This window comes from Arvicola amphibius, chromosome 11 (assembly GCF_903992535.2).
Source record: "Arvicola amphibius chromosome 11, mArvAmp1.2, whole genome shotgun sequence".
NCBI classification, from domain to species: Eukaryota; Metazoa; Chordata; class Mammalia; order Rodentia; family Cricetidae; genus Arvicola; species Arvicola amphibius.
This window is the reverse complement of record NC_052057.2, coordinates 63,781,466-63,796,121: the sequence shown is the minus strand read 5'-3', so window position 1 is coordinate 63,796,121 and position 14,656 is coordinate 63,781,466. Positions and strand designations below refer to the sequence as shown.

The window sequence follows — 14,656 nt, the reverse complement described above, 5'->3', positions numbered from 1 at the left end:
TTTAGAACTGTTTTAATTTCAGAGGCCAGGAAGAGACTTATCAGTTATGAGTCTTCTTACTCATGATGAGCATTATTTCCTCTTTGCAATTTACACTCCAATTATTAGTAGTATTTCTTTTTCCAAGTAATTTTTGATTTTTTTCTTTCTATTCTTTTAAGCTGGGAACAGATTTTCTATTTTTCATCTTTCTTAATGTATGTAATCAATTATTTAAACACTCACACTGTGACCCACCATTAGTTCAATGAAAATATTCATTTCACTTGGTTCAAAAAATTTTAATTAATACTGAGAGGTCGTGATTGACATACATTATCTGAAGATATGTTGTTTAATCTCCTTTTGTTTGCCATCTGTCTTTCTCATTTTGTTAATTTTCAGCTTTTATGTTTTGATTTCAGAGTATATTTTACATGGCTTTCACTTAAAGAAAAACGTATTTTATCTCCCCAAATATGGTCAGTTTTGATGACTATCCCAACGTGATTTTGTGAAAAAAATGTTTTATGCTCTTGTATTCTGACGTATGTTATAAATGCAATTGGATTAAGGTGATTTTTAATGCCTTTTATCTCAATGATACACTTCTGATATTGATTTTTCTTTTGGCTAATCTATCAATTGACAATAAGAAATTATTAAAGTATTTTAATAGTGAATTTATAAATTTTTTCATTCAATTTATTATTCTTTTACGTTTGTCTTATTACCATTTACTGAAATACAATGGCTTATAAAATTCCCAATTATTTCTGGGGAAAGTACAGGGATATTCTGTTGGGTTATAATTCAAAGTGTCATATGGATGAAATCTAGGGGCTGACAAGTCTAAAATATTATCTGGAGACTGCTTATAAATTAATCCCATTTGTTAGCTCATTCACCTTATTCTGACATGAAGGTTGAGGCTCAGGAAAGGACCCAGAATAATTCTATTGGTTATCTTCCTCACATCATTTTAGCTGGAAGTCAAGGTTGAGGCTTGGGGAAGAATCTACTTTCATGATGTTATACTTGTAATCCTGTCCACTTGCTTAATTCTTTAGACTGGGGTCTCCATTCTCCTGTGATAACAATCAGGAAACTCTCTGGTTCTGGGAATGCCAGCATCCATACTAATGTAGCCTTTTTTAATCTAGCACTGTTTCTTCAAGTCCTTTCTTTGTTCAAAAATCGCTGACCTTCTCTTCTTTCACCAGCTAGACAAAGTGTTCTACTCTTAAGTCCTCAGGTGATTATATCACACCTATGTGAATAATATCTCTATCATAAGACTCAAATGTATAGCTCAAATGATACGGGACTTGCCTTTCATACATGAAGCCGTAAATCCAATACTTAACACAACATATGCTTGAGTTAACAATATCTCTGTATTAAGGTTAAATAATCATGGAGATTATAATGCACCAAATTTATAGGTTATGAGGTCAAATAGAATATATTGAGTTGGCAATTGAAAAATTCTTTATGCCAAATTATTCAACTATTTTTAACCTTTTTTACCATCTGTAATCATTACCACATTGATATCTATGATTATTTAGAATTTTTCCTGTCTTCTTGTGTCCTACTTTTATTTCTAATAAAAGATAGGAAACTCTTTAGTACAAAAATAATATACTTATTAACTGTTGGGCACCAGCTTAGAAGCAATGGACACAGGATGCATAGGCCTATCAAGAAAGAGTCTAATGGAACAGTATTGTAGAATGTAGAACCTTTGAAGGTTGTAAAAGAAGGATCCTGCTAATCTAATGAGATGGACAATGGATTCCAAACTGTATTTAACAAACACTTCTTATTTTAGTGAAGGGGAAAACTAGTTCTTTTAGTTTTGAAGCATTGCAATTTATTATTCTCAACACCAGATTTTGATGTCTTTAAAAGACACGTGCTCATTAAAGATTATTGTTCCTTCCAGAACAATGGACATATTATTATTATATAATGGCAGTTTTTATCCCTGACAATCATCATTTCACCTTTATCATTCTCCATCCCTCTACTTTGACTCTATGAATTTGTTTACTTTAAAAGTAAATTTCTTGTAGGCAACACATTGTTGAATCTTTCAGAAAATATACACAGAATTTTTAAAGGTTTGTGATATTTTTATTCCCCCTGTTTCTCTTTGGGGGCATTGTTTATGCGAGTGCAGGTACCAACAGGCACTGGAAAAGAGCATCACCTTTCATGGAGCTGAAATTGAAGGGATTTGTGAGACACATAGCATTGCTGTTGAAAATCAAGCTTGTGTCCTCTGCAGAAGCAGTATGTGCTTTTAACTACTGGCCATCTCTTCAACATGATTTTGTCTTTTAATTTTTATTTTTGTCTTTTTAAAATAATGAATTATAAAGCAAAAAATATTTAGCCCTTAAAAGACAACTTGCTTCCTTAAATTATACTGCATTCATTCACATTCTTTAAATAAATTTTATTTATGTGTATTAGTGTTTTGCCTGCATGAGGGTGTTGGGTACCATGGAACTGGAGTTACAAACAGCTGTGAGCTTTCATGTGAATTAAACCTAGGTCCTGTGGAAGAAAACCCAGTGTTCTTAACCACTGAGTCATCTCCCCAGCCTCTCATTTATGTTCTTATGTTTACATATAGGAAATATTTTATAGTCCTGCCTAGTTGGATATAATTTAATATCTATTTTGGTCAATTTAATTTTTTTGTTATTTGTAAACATTTAAACAGTATGTTCATAATTGTACTTTTTTCCAAATTTATATTTTTTATGCGTGTAGGTATATAATGGATCAAGGCCAGAGGACACCTTTGTACAATTGGCTTTCTTCAACCTTTATGTGAATCTCAGAAACTGAACTCAAGTCTTTAGGCTACTTTTTAAATTGTTGAATAATTTTATTCATTCCTCTGAGTGTCTTGCCATCCCTATTTAGACATATTTTAAAGTAACAATTTATGATAATTTTATCTTTTTCATTCATCACTTCTGCTAGCAAATCAATCAAATGCAAAGTTGAAGCCCACAACTTGAAAGAGTTGTTAAGTACAATAGAATATCATTCTTATGGTAGAAATTTAAGAAAAATAACTCAAGGGTCAGAAAGAGAATAAATGCACACCTAGAGATTGGGAAATGAGGCGGGGCCATGCTATGGAAGCAGTCTCAGGGAGATCAGGAGATGGCCTGTCTTGACCATTTATATGGGAAGTCAACAGCATGAATAGGACTATACAAATGGTGCAGAAATGTATTAAGTGGTAAGGAATTTAGTGATGAGTGAGATGAAGAAGAGGGGGCTGTTAAGGGTGGTTCAGGAGGTCAGGATTCAATGATAAGTCAAATGCTAATGAATTAAGTAAACAAGCAGAACAGGCTAAAGGTGATACATAATTAGTTCACTAATATATATAGTATAGATGGCTAGATATTTCTATTGATATTTGAATTAAATGCTTTCTGAAGTTCATAGAAAAAGTATGGATCAATAGCCATTTGAAAGCTATAAGTGCAAAGATAGAGATTCAATCTGTGAAGAACCCCAGAAAAGAAATAGACACAAAGATATAAGAAGTTACAAACCTGTTATTCATTAGAACCTAATTTATAACACTATGGCAACTTTTAATTGACAATAATTAGACTGGGCCATTTTCAGACACTGCACATTTCTAGCAATGATGCTGTTTTGAAATATAGAGAGAAATCTGTACTTAAACAGTGCAGCCATACAATTGAGGGTTAAACAACGTGGTTTATAAAACACTTATAAAAGCACTCAAACTTACTCATATCAGAAAGTTCCAGATACTTGTTGAAAATATTATATTCAACAAACTTAAAGTTATTTTTGTATTAAGTAGAGACAGAGCATTTCCTCCAAATTCGAGAATGAGGTGAGGATGCCTACTCTCCCTCTGTTAATTAATACAGTGCTTGGAAACCTAGTGGATGCTATGAGAGCCTATGACTCAATCAGGAACTGTAGTTTCTGTTGCTTGTCACAAGACAAATATCAGGTCCCTTAGCATTTTACAGTTACAGAGTCCTACATGGCCCATATACTACTAATACTTGATTTGAAGGAAACTGGGACAATCTCATCCATATCTTGCTGTTCAAGAACTGTGACAATCCAGTCTACAAACCGTGTCACACTTTTATACAACCTGTAAATGTATCAAAGTTCTTTTCTTCAATAGATGGCCTAAATTAGAAGCTAATATCACCCATGTTATTCAGGTGGAACTGGGCAAGGGTGTGGGTGTGGATGCTGTACTTCAAGAACATCTCAGATGTTCCAGCATCACTGATACCTGCTATGCTAGACCTAAAGAATATCAAATAAATGTCTGGAAGCTCCAGAACTCTAGCCACCAGGATCATACCTTGTAGTAACATTTACACTTGTCCCCATGAAAACTAAAGATGATCCACAGGCCATGGATCTTGACCAAAGCCAATGGTGAAAAAATCACTGGTATCATTGTGCTTGTCTCACATGTTTTATAAAAGGATCTCTTCTTGGCTTGTAACCCAGAAACTGTACTTTTCTGTATGACAGGAACTGGAGAAGACAATTCTCTGTTTTCTTCAAAATAGCTTCAGAATGATGGGTATTTAGCAACTGTCACCACCCATTCCTGTCTTGTGGTACGTGGAGACAGTTTACAGATTGTGTATCAGCATAACCATGACTGCTGCCATCACATATCCAAGTGCCACAAGTGCTTGGTCTGTAGAGCTTAGGGGCATACACATTTAGAAGTCCACATAATCTTAAACAAAGGACTACTACATTTATGAGTCACTTCAATCTAGACCATTAAGGCACTCATAGGCTCTTTGTCATTGGTTACACCTAAAGATATCACATGAACATTAACTTTTTAAGTTATCCGGAATCAGACAAAGGATTGACTGATACCTTACATCTTATTTATATGAAAAATTGTCCTCATATAATAGATACTCAATAAATTAAAAGAAGTGTTTCATTATATGTGCATAAATTTATTTCAGGGAAACTAAGATTCATGAAAAGCCAAGGAACTGTGATACCTCCAGTGAGGTACAGATTGATTCTCCAGGAATAGATCACAATTGGAATGAAATCCATAAAACGCATGAAAAAAAGAATCAAAATAAGGAAGCTAAAGAAACACAAGAGGATGTGGATAGGTGACACAATTAAATGAGAAAAACAAAACCAAAAGCAAACAAGTAAAAAAAAAAAACATGAGCAGGAGAGTAAACATAGAAATTATATCAAGTCATCAGGAATCTTAGAGGTGTGTATTTCCATCTTAAATTTCAAGAAATAGAGACAAGAAACATAAAAACAAATTTCTAAACTTGGAAGATAGAATAAATAAAGGAAACAACAGAAAAATGAAGGAATAGAACAATTAATATATAGAAATGTTAAAATAGTACATAGAAATATTAAAATATTTAAGACACCATTAAGAGAACAGTTATTTGTATTACAGAAATTCTAAAAAAAACACACATACAGAAAGCACTGAGACATTTAATGGAATGAAAGTTAAAGAGTCCCCACATCTTCAAATTTGGGCACAGATAACCAGATCCAAGGAGCTCCCAGGATCCTGACTGCACTCATTCAAACAAGACCTTCTCCAGAATAATTTCATATTCAAAATATGAAAGTACAAGACATATAGAACTCTAGAACCATTGCAAGAAAAATGTCACATATAAATGAAACTTCATTAGAATGACAGCAGATTTATCCACAAAATTCATATATGCCAGAAAGGAATGGAATGATACATTAAAACTCTGATTTAAAAAATAAACTGCCAATGGTGTAGGAGGGTCTTCTTTTTATGTTGTTTTTATTGCTTAAATAAAGAGACTATCTTGTGTTGGAGGACTCTCATTGGTTAATAAAGAAACTGCCTTAGCTTTTTGATAGGGCAGAATTTAGATAGGTGGAGTAGACAGAACAGAATGCTGGGAAGAAGGGAAGTTAGTCAATCGTCATGCCTCTCCTCTCTGAGACAGTCGCCATGAAGCCAGCTACCAGACATGCTGAATCCTTCCCGGAAAGACACCTTATGGTGCTACACAGATTATTAGAAATGGGTTAATCAGGATGTGAAAGTTAGCCAATAATAGACTGAAACTAATGGGCCAGGCAGTGTTTAAATGAATACAGTTTGTGTGTTGTTATTTCGGGGCATAAGCTAGTCAGGTGACCAGGAGCCAGGCAGGAATGCAGCCTGCCACTCCCTTCACTACAGTCTTGGCCTTTTGATAGAACAGCAGCTTAGATAGGCGGAGTATACAAAACAGAATGCTGGAAGAAAGAAAGCAGAGTCAGGTAGACACCATGACTCTCCTCTCCGAGACAGATGCTGGTTAAACTCATGCCGGTAAGCCACAGTCAAGTGGCAATACAGATTATTAGAAATGGGTTGAATCAATATGTGAGCGTTAGCCAATAAGAGGCTAGAACTAATGGGCCAGGCAGTGTTTAAGTGGATACAGTTTCCATGTAATTATTTTGGGTAAAGCTAGCCGGGCGGCCAGAAGCCAGGCGGGATGAAAAGCAGCCCTCTCCTTTTTACTACATGCCAATCAGACTAATATAAATGAAGAAGAAATAAGTCTTTTCTAGAAAAGCAAAAACTGACAGAATTCACCACCACAGGACCAGAGTCCTTCACTGGAAATAAGGATGCTAACTATTATTCTGAATATACTACTGTACAAATTCATAGACAAAAAAGTCACAAAAGAAAAAGGAATTAAGTCTTGAAGAAATGGAGAAGCACTAAACTACAAGATAATTATTTGGTATGGAAAGAAATATTGAACAAACAAGACAATAATGCAACAGTAAACTGGTTTGGCATGATAGCTCACACCTATAATCTCAGTACTTGAAAAGCAGTATCTAAAGGATTATCCATTTACTGCCAACCTGGGCTATATAGAGATATATCTTATAAAACAGAAAAAGAAAACAACAAAATGACTAAAGGAAGCTTACATTTATAGATGATAACCTTGAATATACATGCATGTAGGTTATCAATCAAAAGACACAGACAGATTCAATGAATGCATAACAACAGAATAAGTGAGACCTAATTATACAGCTATATATTGGAAACCCTAATTATACAGCTATATATTGGAAACCCATTCTACTGGCAAAGACGAGCACAAGTTTAAAGTGTTGAAGATAGACAATGCAAAGAAAAATAAAGTGATATGGGTTATAATATGCTAATAAAGAAATAAATGAGCAGAATATGTATTAATTATAAATACCTAAGCACCCAACACTAGACTACCCAATACATAAAGCAGATACTCATAGAACTAAGAGTAGAGATTCACTGCAATGCTAGTTAGTTGGATACTTTAGCATCTGATTTTCACAGTAAGAAAATAGTTCAAACAGAAAACCAGCAAGTAAGAATTAGGGTTGAATCATACTATAGAATAAAAGGACCTAATAGGTATTTAGAAAACATTTCAACCAACAACACTAGAATATACATTTTCTTTCTTGAGACACAGAATATTCTCCAGAATAGATCATATGTTAGGTTACAAATAAATACCAATAGTTTTTTTTTTAAAGAAAAGTCATATCATGTGTTTTTGCAGGCACAGTAAAATCAATGAAAAGTGAGAAACCACAACAGGAGCCACGTTGTGATTAAGGATCCATATTATCTTATATCACTATTCAGTCTCCACATCTTACAAGAATAACTTTCAGTTTCCTGAACCTAATGTATGCTGTAAACCACACTTTTTACCCTGTGCTGAACTTGTGACCCCATGTACACATGATGTCCAGCTACCACTTTGCCTGATACACTCCTAAACCTGTGATAGATGACTGCCCTTTTGCCTTATGAAAACGTGTCTTCCCAGACACCTTGATGACCCTCCATCCACAGGATGCATTCTTGCACTTATTTTTGTTACCTCCTTTCTAACAGTCAATTAAATCCACAGCTGTTTCCTATCAACCCTTCCCTTTCCTCATAAAAGGAACCCCAAAAGCCAGTGAAGGTTGCTCTCGAAGACTTCAGTGTAAGGTGAAGCAGCTGTCAGGCCAGTCTCTTGTGTGCCTCTGCATGAAGTTTGCTTAATGAAGCAGTCATGGAAATGTTCTTTCCCCCCTTGGGTCTAACATAGATCATATGTTAGGTTACAAAATAAATATCAATAAAACTTTTAAAAAAGGAATCATATCATTTGTCTTTGCAGAGCACAATGAATTAAACTAGAAATTATTAAAAGAACAGCAATAGGTATCATAATCTATAAAATACATCTTGCTTATTGTTTATTATGATAAATGAATACATTAAAAGTAAATAGAAAAATTCCAAATAAACACACTAACAATACACTTCCAAGATTCTAAACTACAAAATAAAGATAAAATTCATAGAAAATAAACTTCAGAGAAAAATAAATGAAATCATAAACCAAAATAGATCAAGTAAATGTATTAATATTTTGAAAATATGAACAAAATTGGCAAATGTTTAGTTAGAGAAAAAGGGGGAACTAAACCAGTAAAACCAGAAATATAAAAGGAGACCCTAACTGATGCACAGAACTGTGAAGAATATACTGTGAACAACTGTTACAAATAACTGGCACAGCTAAAGAAATGTTCTGAAAGGGAACAATCTATCATCTATATCATCTATCTATCTATTTGTCTGGCTATCTATCTATCTATCTATCTATCTATCATCTATTTATCATCTATCTGTCTATTTATCTATCTATTCTATCTTCTATCTATACCTATCTGTCTGTCTGTCTGTCTGTCCGTCCGTCCGTCCGTCCGTCTATCTATCTGTCTATCTGTCTGTCTATCTATCTATCATCTATCTATCAATCATCTATCTATCATCTATCTATCTATCTATCTGTCTGTCTGTCTGTCTGTCTATCTGTTATCTATCCATCATCTATCTATCTATCTATCTATCTATCTATCTATCTATCTATCTATCATCTATCTATCTCTATCTGTCTATTTATCTATCTATCATCTGTCTATCTACTATCTATCTATCTATCTATCTATCTATCTATCTAATCATCTATCTAATTTTGAGAAAGTTTTCTCTGTGTAGCTCTGGCTATCCTGGAATATACTCTATAGATAAGGCTAGGCTCAAACTCAGAGATTCACCTGCCTCTGCCTCCTGAATGCTACAATCCTGGAGAACTAGAATTACAGATAGTTGCTAGCCTTGTGAGTGCTGGGAATCAAACCAGAGGCCTTCTGGAAGAGCAGCCAGTGTTCTGAACCCTTAAGTCATCTCTCTACACTCCCTCACCAATAATAATTTAAACATACAAAAATTTTTTTGTAACTAGCAATTGAAGAAATGTGAAGTAAAATAAATAGCTCAACAGTGAAGAATACTGCCTGATCTTTAGAGGACTGAAATTTGTGTGTCTTACGGTCACCTCTAACTCCAGCTTCAGGAGACAAAATGCCCCATCTGATCTCTGTAGGCACTCAGAGGCACTTACTCCATTCTCATACAGACACATACAGATAAATATTACCAAAAAGAAATGGGATAAGAGCATCTTTCTTTTTTGAGCATTCTAAACATTAAGTGATTTTGCTGAGGAAGAACACCAGATCACAGCAAGCATTTTATATACTCTAGCACTGTTGAGGTCTCCCTCAGAAGAAAATCTACTAAGGTCTGTCAAGCCTTTAGCATGCTCTCAGTGACTAAATCTGCTCTGCAGTCTGTTCTGTTGGTAGTAGCAATTCGTGGTGACTTTCTCTTCTCTTTTCCTCATATGAACAAAAACATCTTCAGGACCACACCGCCATGCCATTACTTAGTTGGACTACTGAGATTTCCCCCATGCCTTTCAGTCCATCTTCATAAGAGTAGCCATGCCTTGCCACCAGGAGTAACATCATTGCTGTTGCTCTGGTTTCTGGCTGAATGTGTTGAGATAACCTACTCTAAATTTTCAGGAAAAGGTGTGCCATGCCTTGGTTAAATAAACCTCCTCTGTTAAATTTACAACAATCTTTTCCCTCATTCCCCTCTCTCTACATTTTTTGCATATACACCTTTACTTGTTGACTGCTATTGAAATAATACTATTTATTTCTGTGCACAGGTAATACAATTGAATCAGACGTATATTATCTTAGTGAAAAAGATCAATTTAGAAGCAACATTTAAAGTACTCAATTTCCCAATATCACGAAATAGAAAACGTAGAAAGTACTGTGTGGTGGGTGTGCTTTCACTTCCTGTCAGTTGGCAAACAACATAGAATTTTATGTCCCAGTTTTCATTAACCACTTTGCATTTTCTCTGCCTCTTCCAGAGGCAAAACACTTTTACCAGGTACCAGTGCACTTCAGCGTATGCAGCAGGGATATTGAAGAAGAAGAAAAGAAGACCTTCAACAATGTCTTCTGTCTTATGAACATTAGGGAAGGCTTTTGCTTGCCACATAGGACTTCAGTCTGACTAAAAAGGTAAGTCTACTGATTAAATCAACCTTACATGATAACTTTTACTTTGTTGTCTATGTGAAAACCACAAAGAAATGCCATCAGCAACAAACTCCTGCAAAAGAGTAGTAATTTTAAAAAGATTTCAAGACACAAGGTTAACTTACAAAAACCAAAAGTCTGTATATATACCAGCAATAAATACATGCAATTTGAAATGAAAGCCAGCATTATTTAGAATCCTGCTATAGTATGGAATATATCCATATAAGTTTACTAATTATGGATATGATTTGTATGGAGAAGAGTACAAACTCTGATAAAAGAAACCAAAGAAATACACAGTCGGGTGGTGTGACATCTTATGTTAATGTATAAAAGATTCTGTCTTAGCGATGGGAATTCATAAGCCTCGCCAAATAAAATATGTAGATGACACTAGGCTTCTTATACATTACAAGGAAGAATTTGACTCACACTTCTAAGAAAAACAATCAAGTTTGAAAGGCTGAAATATGGGCATGATTGTGTCAAGAATCACAGGAGATCTCTGATTATAGGACTAAATACCAAAAGCATATTCACATTTCCCAGAAGGTGAGAATGCAAGGAAACAAAACAAGCACGTACCAATTCATCGATGCTGACCATCAGCACACTCTCATATGCTTTACCTTCTTTATCTTGAATGTGGCAGTCAGATGATGTGACAGGCAACAGAACAAGGATCAGGGGAGGAATTCCAAAGATATATCTAAAAGAAACTGCACCCAACAGTTAATGAGCCCAAGGTAGATGCTACAACATGTTACACGAGGTTGTGTTTTATAGTTGTAATGAACACCTATATCTAATAATTTTAAATATACATCTCAATTCTGGCATAGCACAGAAAGATCTATAAAAATGAAACAGAGACAGCTAACCTGAGCTAGCAGAAGCTCACGGACCCTGTACCAACAGCTGGGGATCCTGCATGGGACCATACTAGGCCCTATTAATGCGGGTGACAGTTATATGGCTTGGTTTGTTGTAGGGCCGGAGGGGGGGACCCTGATTGTGGGACCAGGACTTATCCCAGGTTCATGAACTGCCTTTTTGGAGCCTATTCCCTGTGGTGAGATACCTTGCTCAGCCTTGATGCAGGAGGGAGGAACTTGGGTCTGCCCCAACTTGGTATGACAGACTTTGTTGAGTCCCCAAGGGAAGCCTTATCCCCTCTGAGGAGGGGATGTAGGGTGGGATGGTGAGAAAGTACGGGCAGAAGAAGCAAAGGGATGGGAAAATGGGGTTGGTATGTAAAATGAAAAATTTTTTACATAAATATCTCCCCTCTCCCTCCTTCCCTCCCTTCCTCCTTCCCTCCCTCCCCCCTCTCTCTCTATATATATATGAAATGAAATTTTCAGACAAGGGAAATCAAAGACTTCTGAAAGATATTCAGTAGGGGAGAGTGTGACAGTTTTGTCAGTTGGATTTGTAGCAAACATTGCTGAAAGAAAACATATTTATAAGAAAAGAGGTACTCTACAATTTCTTAAAGTCACACATTATTTAAAATATATGAAAGATGTCATATGAGTGCTTATTTATACAGAACTATAGCCCTCATGAAGGCAAATCCAGTTCTTTTCTGGAGGAAGTGATGTGGGGAGTACCTCTTTGGTTCTGCACTACGGTGGTTCATTATTTGTAATGATGAATCTTAGAGAGTTATACCTTTCCCAAACTCTGATCTTCTCCATATTTTATAATTTTACACATATATTTTTACAAAGACTTAGATTCTGTTCAATAATGCTCTCTCTTAATTCTTTTCATGGTAGGAATATCTCAAGCAATAAAGTCATGCCTTCTCAGCTGATGGTTTATGATTGCTTTTTGTAAGACTTGACAATTACAGTCAATTGTCCAATCAAAAGGAATGAAATTTTAAATCACCTGTGGTAAATAATTAAGATGCAAACCAAGTAGTACTTAGAAACATTAAAACCAACCTATTTATTCACGAGTCTGCACATCTTGCTTTCATATTTCCATGAATTTCGTTTTGTTAATGACATAGTTACCATGCAAAATCAAATTATCATTATAGTATGTAGTGCTCAGCATTTTATGTGTATCTTCTCTGTCTAAACAGTGTTTCTCTAAGCCCAAGGAACTAACATTGACAGCAGCCTAAACACTGTAAAGTATACCATAAATATGTCATAAATTATACTATTAAAAGTCAGAAGTGTTTACCATAAATTACAATCTAAGTGACTCTTTTTTTTTTTTTTTTTTTTTTTTTTTTTTTTAAAGATCGAGAAAATGGGCTTGGTAGAAGTTCTGGTAACTCATAGAACCTCAAACATAGACAAAGAACTACAGGCAACTAAAGTATGCTAAGTACAGTCAGGAGCCCACACCCCTGAATTGGTTATCCATTACAAAGTCATTCGCCCTGAAAGCTTATATATACAAGTGACATTATACAGAATGAGCAGGTTGTATTTACATATTTATAAATATCTCTCTCCTCCATCTCCCTGTCTCTCCTCCTTCCCCCCATATGTGTGTATGTGAATTAAATAACAAAGAAAATAAGGCCATGAATTTGAAGTAGCATAATGAGGGTAAATAGGAGAGATTGAAGGGTGGAAAGGGAAGAAGGGAAATGATGTAATCATATTTTAATTTCAAAACCCTATAACTCATAGCTTCCCATATTTCTATAAAACTAATACTTGATATGCTCAAAAAATAATCCAGGAATGAGCCGGGCGGTGTTGCCGCACGCCTTTAATCCCAGCACTCGGGAGGCAGAGGCAGGCGGGTCTCTGAGTTTGAGACCAGCCTGGTCTACAAGAGCTAGATCCAGGACAGGCTCTAGAAACTACAGGGAAACCCTGTCTCGAAAAACCAAAAAAAAAAAAAAAAAATAATAATAATCCAGGAATAGACATGAAATCTATTTAAAATTCTCCACTAAATAATTCATTTCAGATCAAAGAGTATGATCCTAGGTGCTTTTTATTGGACTACTGAGCCAGGGGCTGTTAGGTAAATCTATTATCTGTCTGTCTATCTATTTATCATCTACCTTCTTATGTATCTATCACAGATGATAATCTATTTATATATCTATAGATATAAGTATATGCTACATATTTTATTATCTATAACAAAAGAGAGACCTTCAAGTTAGCCTACTTTTTGTAGCACACAAACAACAGTTACTAAGATTAGATGTTAACCTGAGTCTTCCACTTCATGGGGATTTGATTTTAAAATGCCCACAGTCACTTGATAGCATATTATCACACTGGTATTCTGATTGAAAGCCACTTCCCCACAGTATCAAACATCTACTCTTCTCCTATTACCTTTTGCCAGCCAGAATACACACTGATCAATTATTAACACATTTTATCATATCTATGTAAGTTTTTGGAGCAACATGCTGTTTATTTTATCCTTGGCCTTATAAGCTTCCAATACTTAAGCTTTGGGAGGAATAGATAGAGGAAAGGGATGGGGATCTCACTTAAACTCAAAGAAGAGTGTGATGATGTTATTAATAAAGAAATTAATTTGCATCTATACTTAAATCTTATTTCAAAGGTCCATTTTCTGTGCTTTAGTAAGTTACTTTGTTTTACTTTATAAGATTACAGGTTTTCTTCTTCATGCCAGTTTTCAATAGTACTGTACTTCATATGAACTTACAGTTTACTTGAGAGCATTTTTGTCAATGCTCTACAGTGTTGGTTTGGTGAAATACTTTTTGCACATGTGTGCTACATGAAAATTTCAATTATAAAGCTATTCTTAAAATACAATTCATCTCCTGTAGATTCTAACAATTAAACAAGATAGCTATTCACAGACCATGGAGATTTTAAAATATAGGTAATTGGGGGTTTTGTCTTGATTTGACAATGGACTAAATGACTGACTAAATAGCTGAAATGCATTTAAACATCCTATACATAATCTCAAACTTTCAATGATCTCTTAATGTATCTTCTCTCTCATCTCTCAAACACTTTAACTTTTCAGATTCTATTTTATAATCCAAATAGAGAAACCCTTCACGTTTAAATTGCCCCAGGCATAATTCCATAAACAAAAGGGCCTAAGATGCCTATCTCATAGGTTCCTGGCCCTATCATCAATA

General features: G+C 35.0%; 1 protein-coding gene and 1 long non-coding RNA gene across 7 annotated transcripts in view; one reads left to right on the top strand and one right to left on the bottom strand.

Annotated features, from left to right (window-relative positions):
* LOC119826637 overlaps positions 1-14,656 on the top strand; it is a 72,184-nt gene that overhangs the window by 20,641 nt on the left and 36,887 nt on the right. For 4 of the 5 annotated variants that reach the window (XR_005287458.2, XR_005287459.2, XR_005287457.2 and 1 more), the window contains exons 2-3: positions 10,365-10,518; positions 12,799-12,876. This is a non-coding gene — a long non-coding RNA (uncharacterized LOC119826637). The remainder of the gene's footprint in view (positions 1-10,364; positions 10,519-12,798; positions 12,877-14,656) is intronic. The other variant, XR_005287460.2, reaches the window with a different exon arrangement.
* The window catches only part of Il7 (interleukin 7), a 41,832-nt gene that overhangs the window by 23,634 nt on the left and 3,542 nt on the right, over positions 1-14,656 (bottom strand). The window contains exon 2 of one of the 2 annotated variants that reach the window (XM_038348060.1): positions 11,125-11,258. In XM_038348060.1, coding sequence (XP_038203988.1) covers positions 11,125-11,258 — 134 coding nt within the window. The remainder of the gene's footprint in view (positions 1-11,124; positions 11,259-14,656) is intronic. The other variant, XM_038348061.1, reaches the window with a different exon arrangement.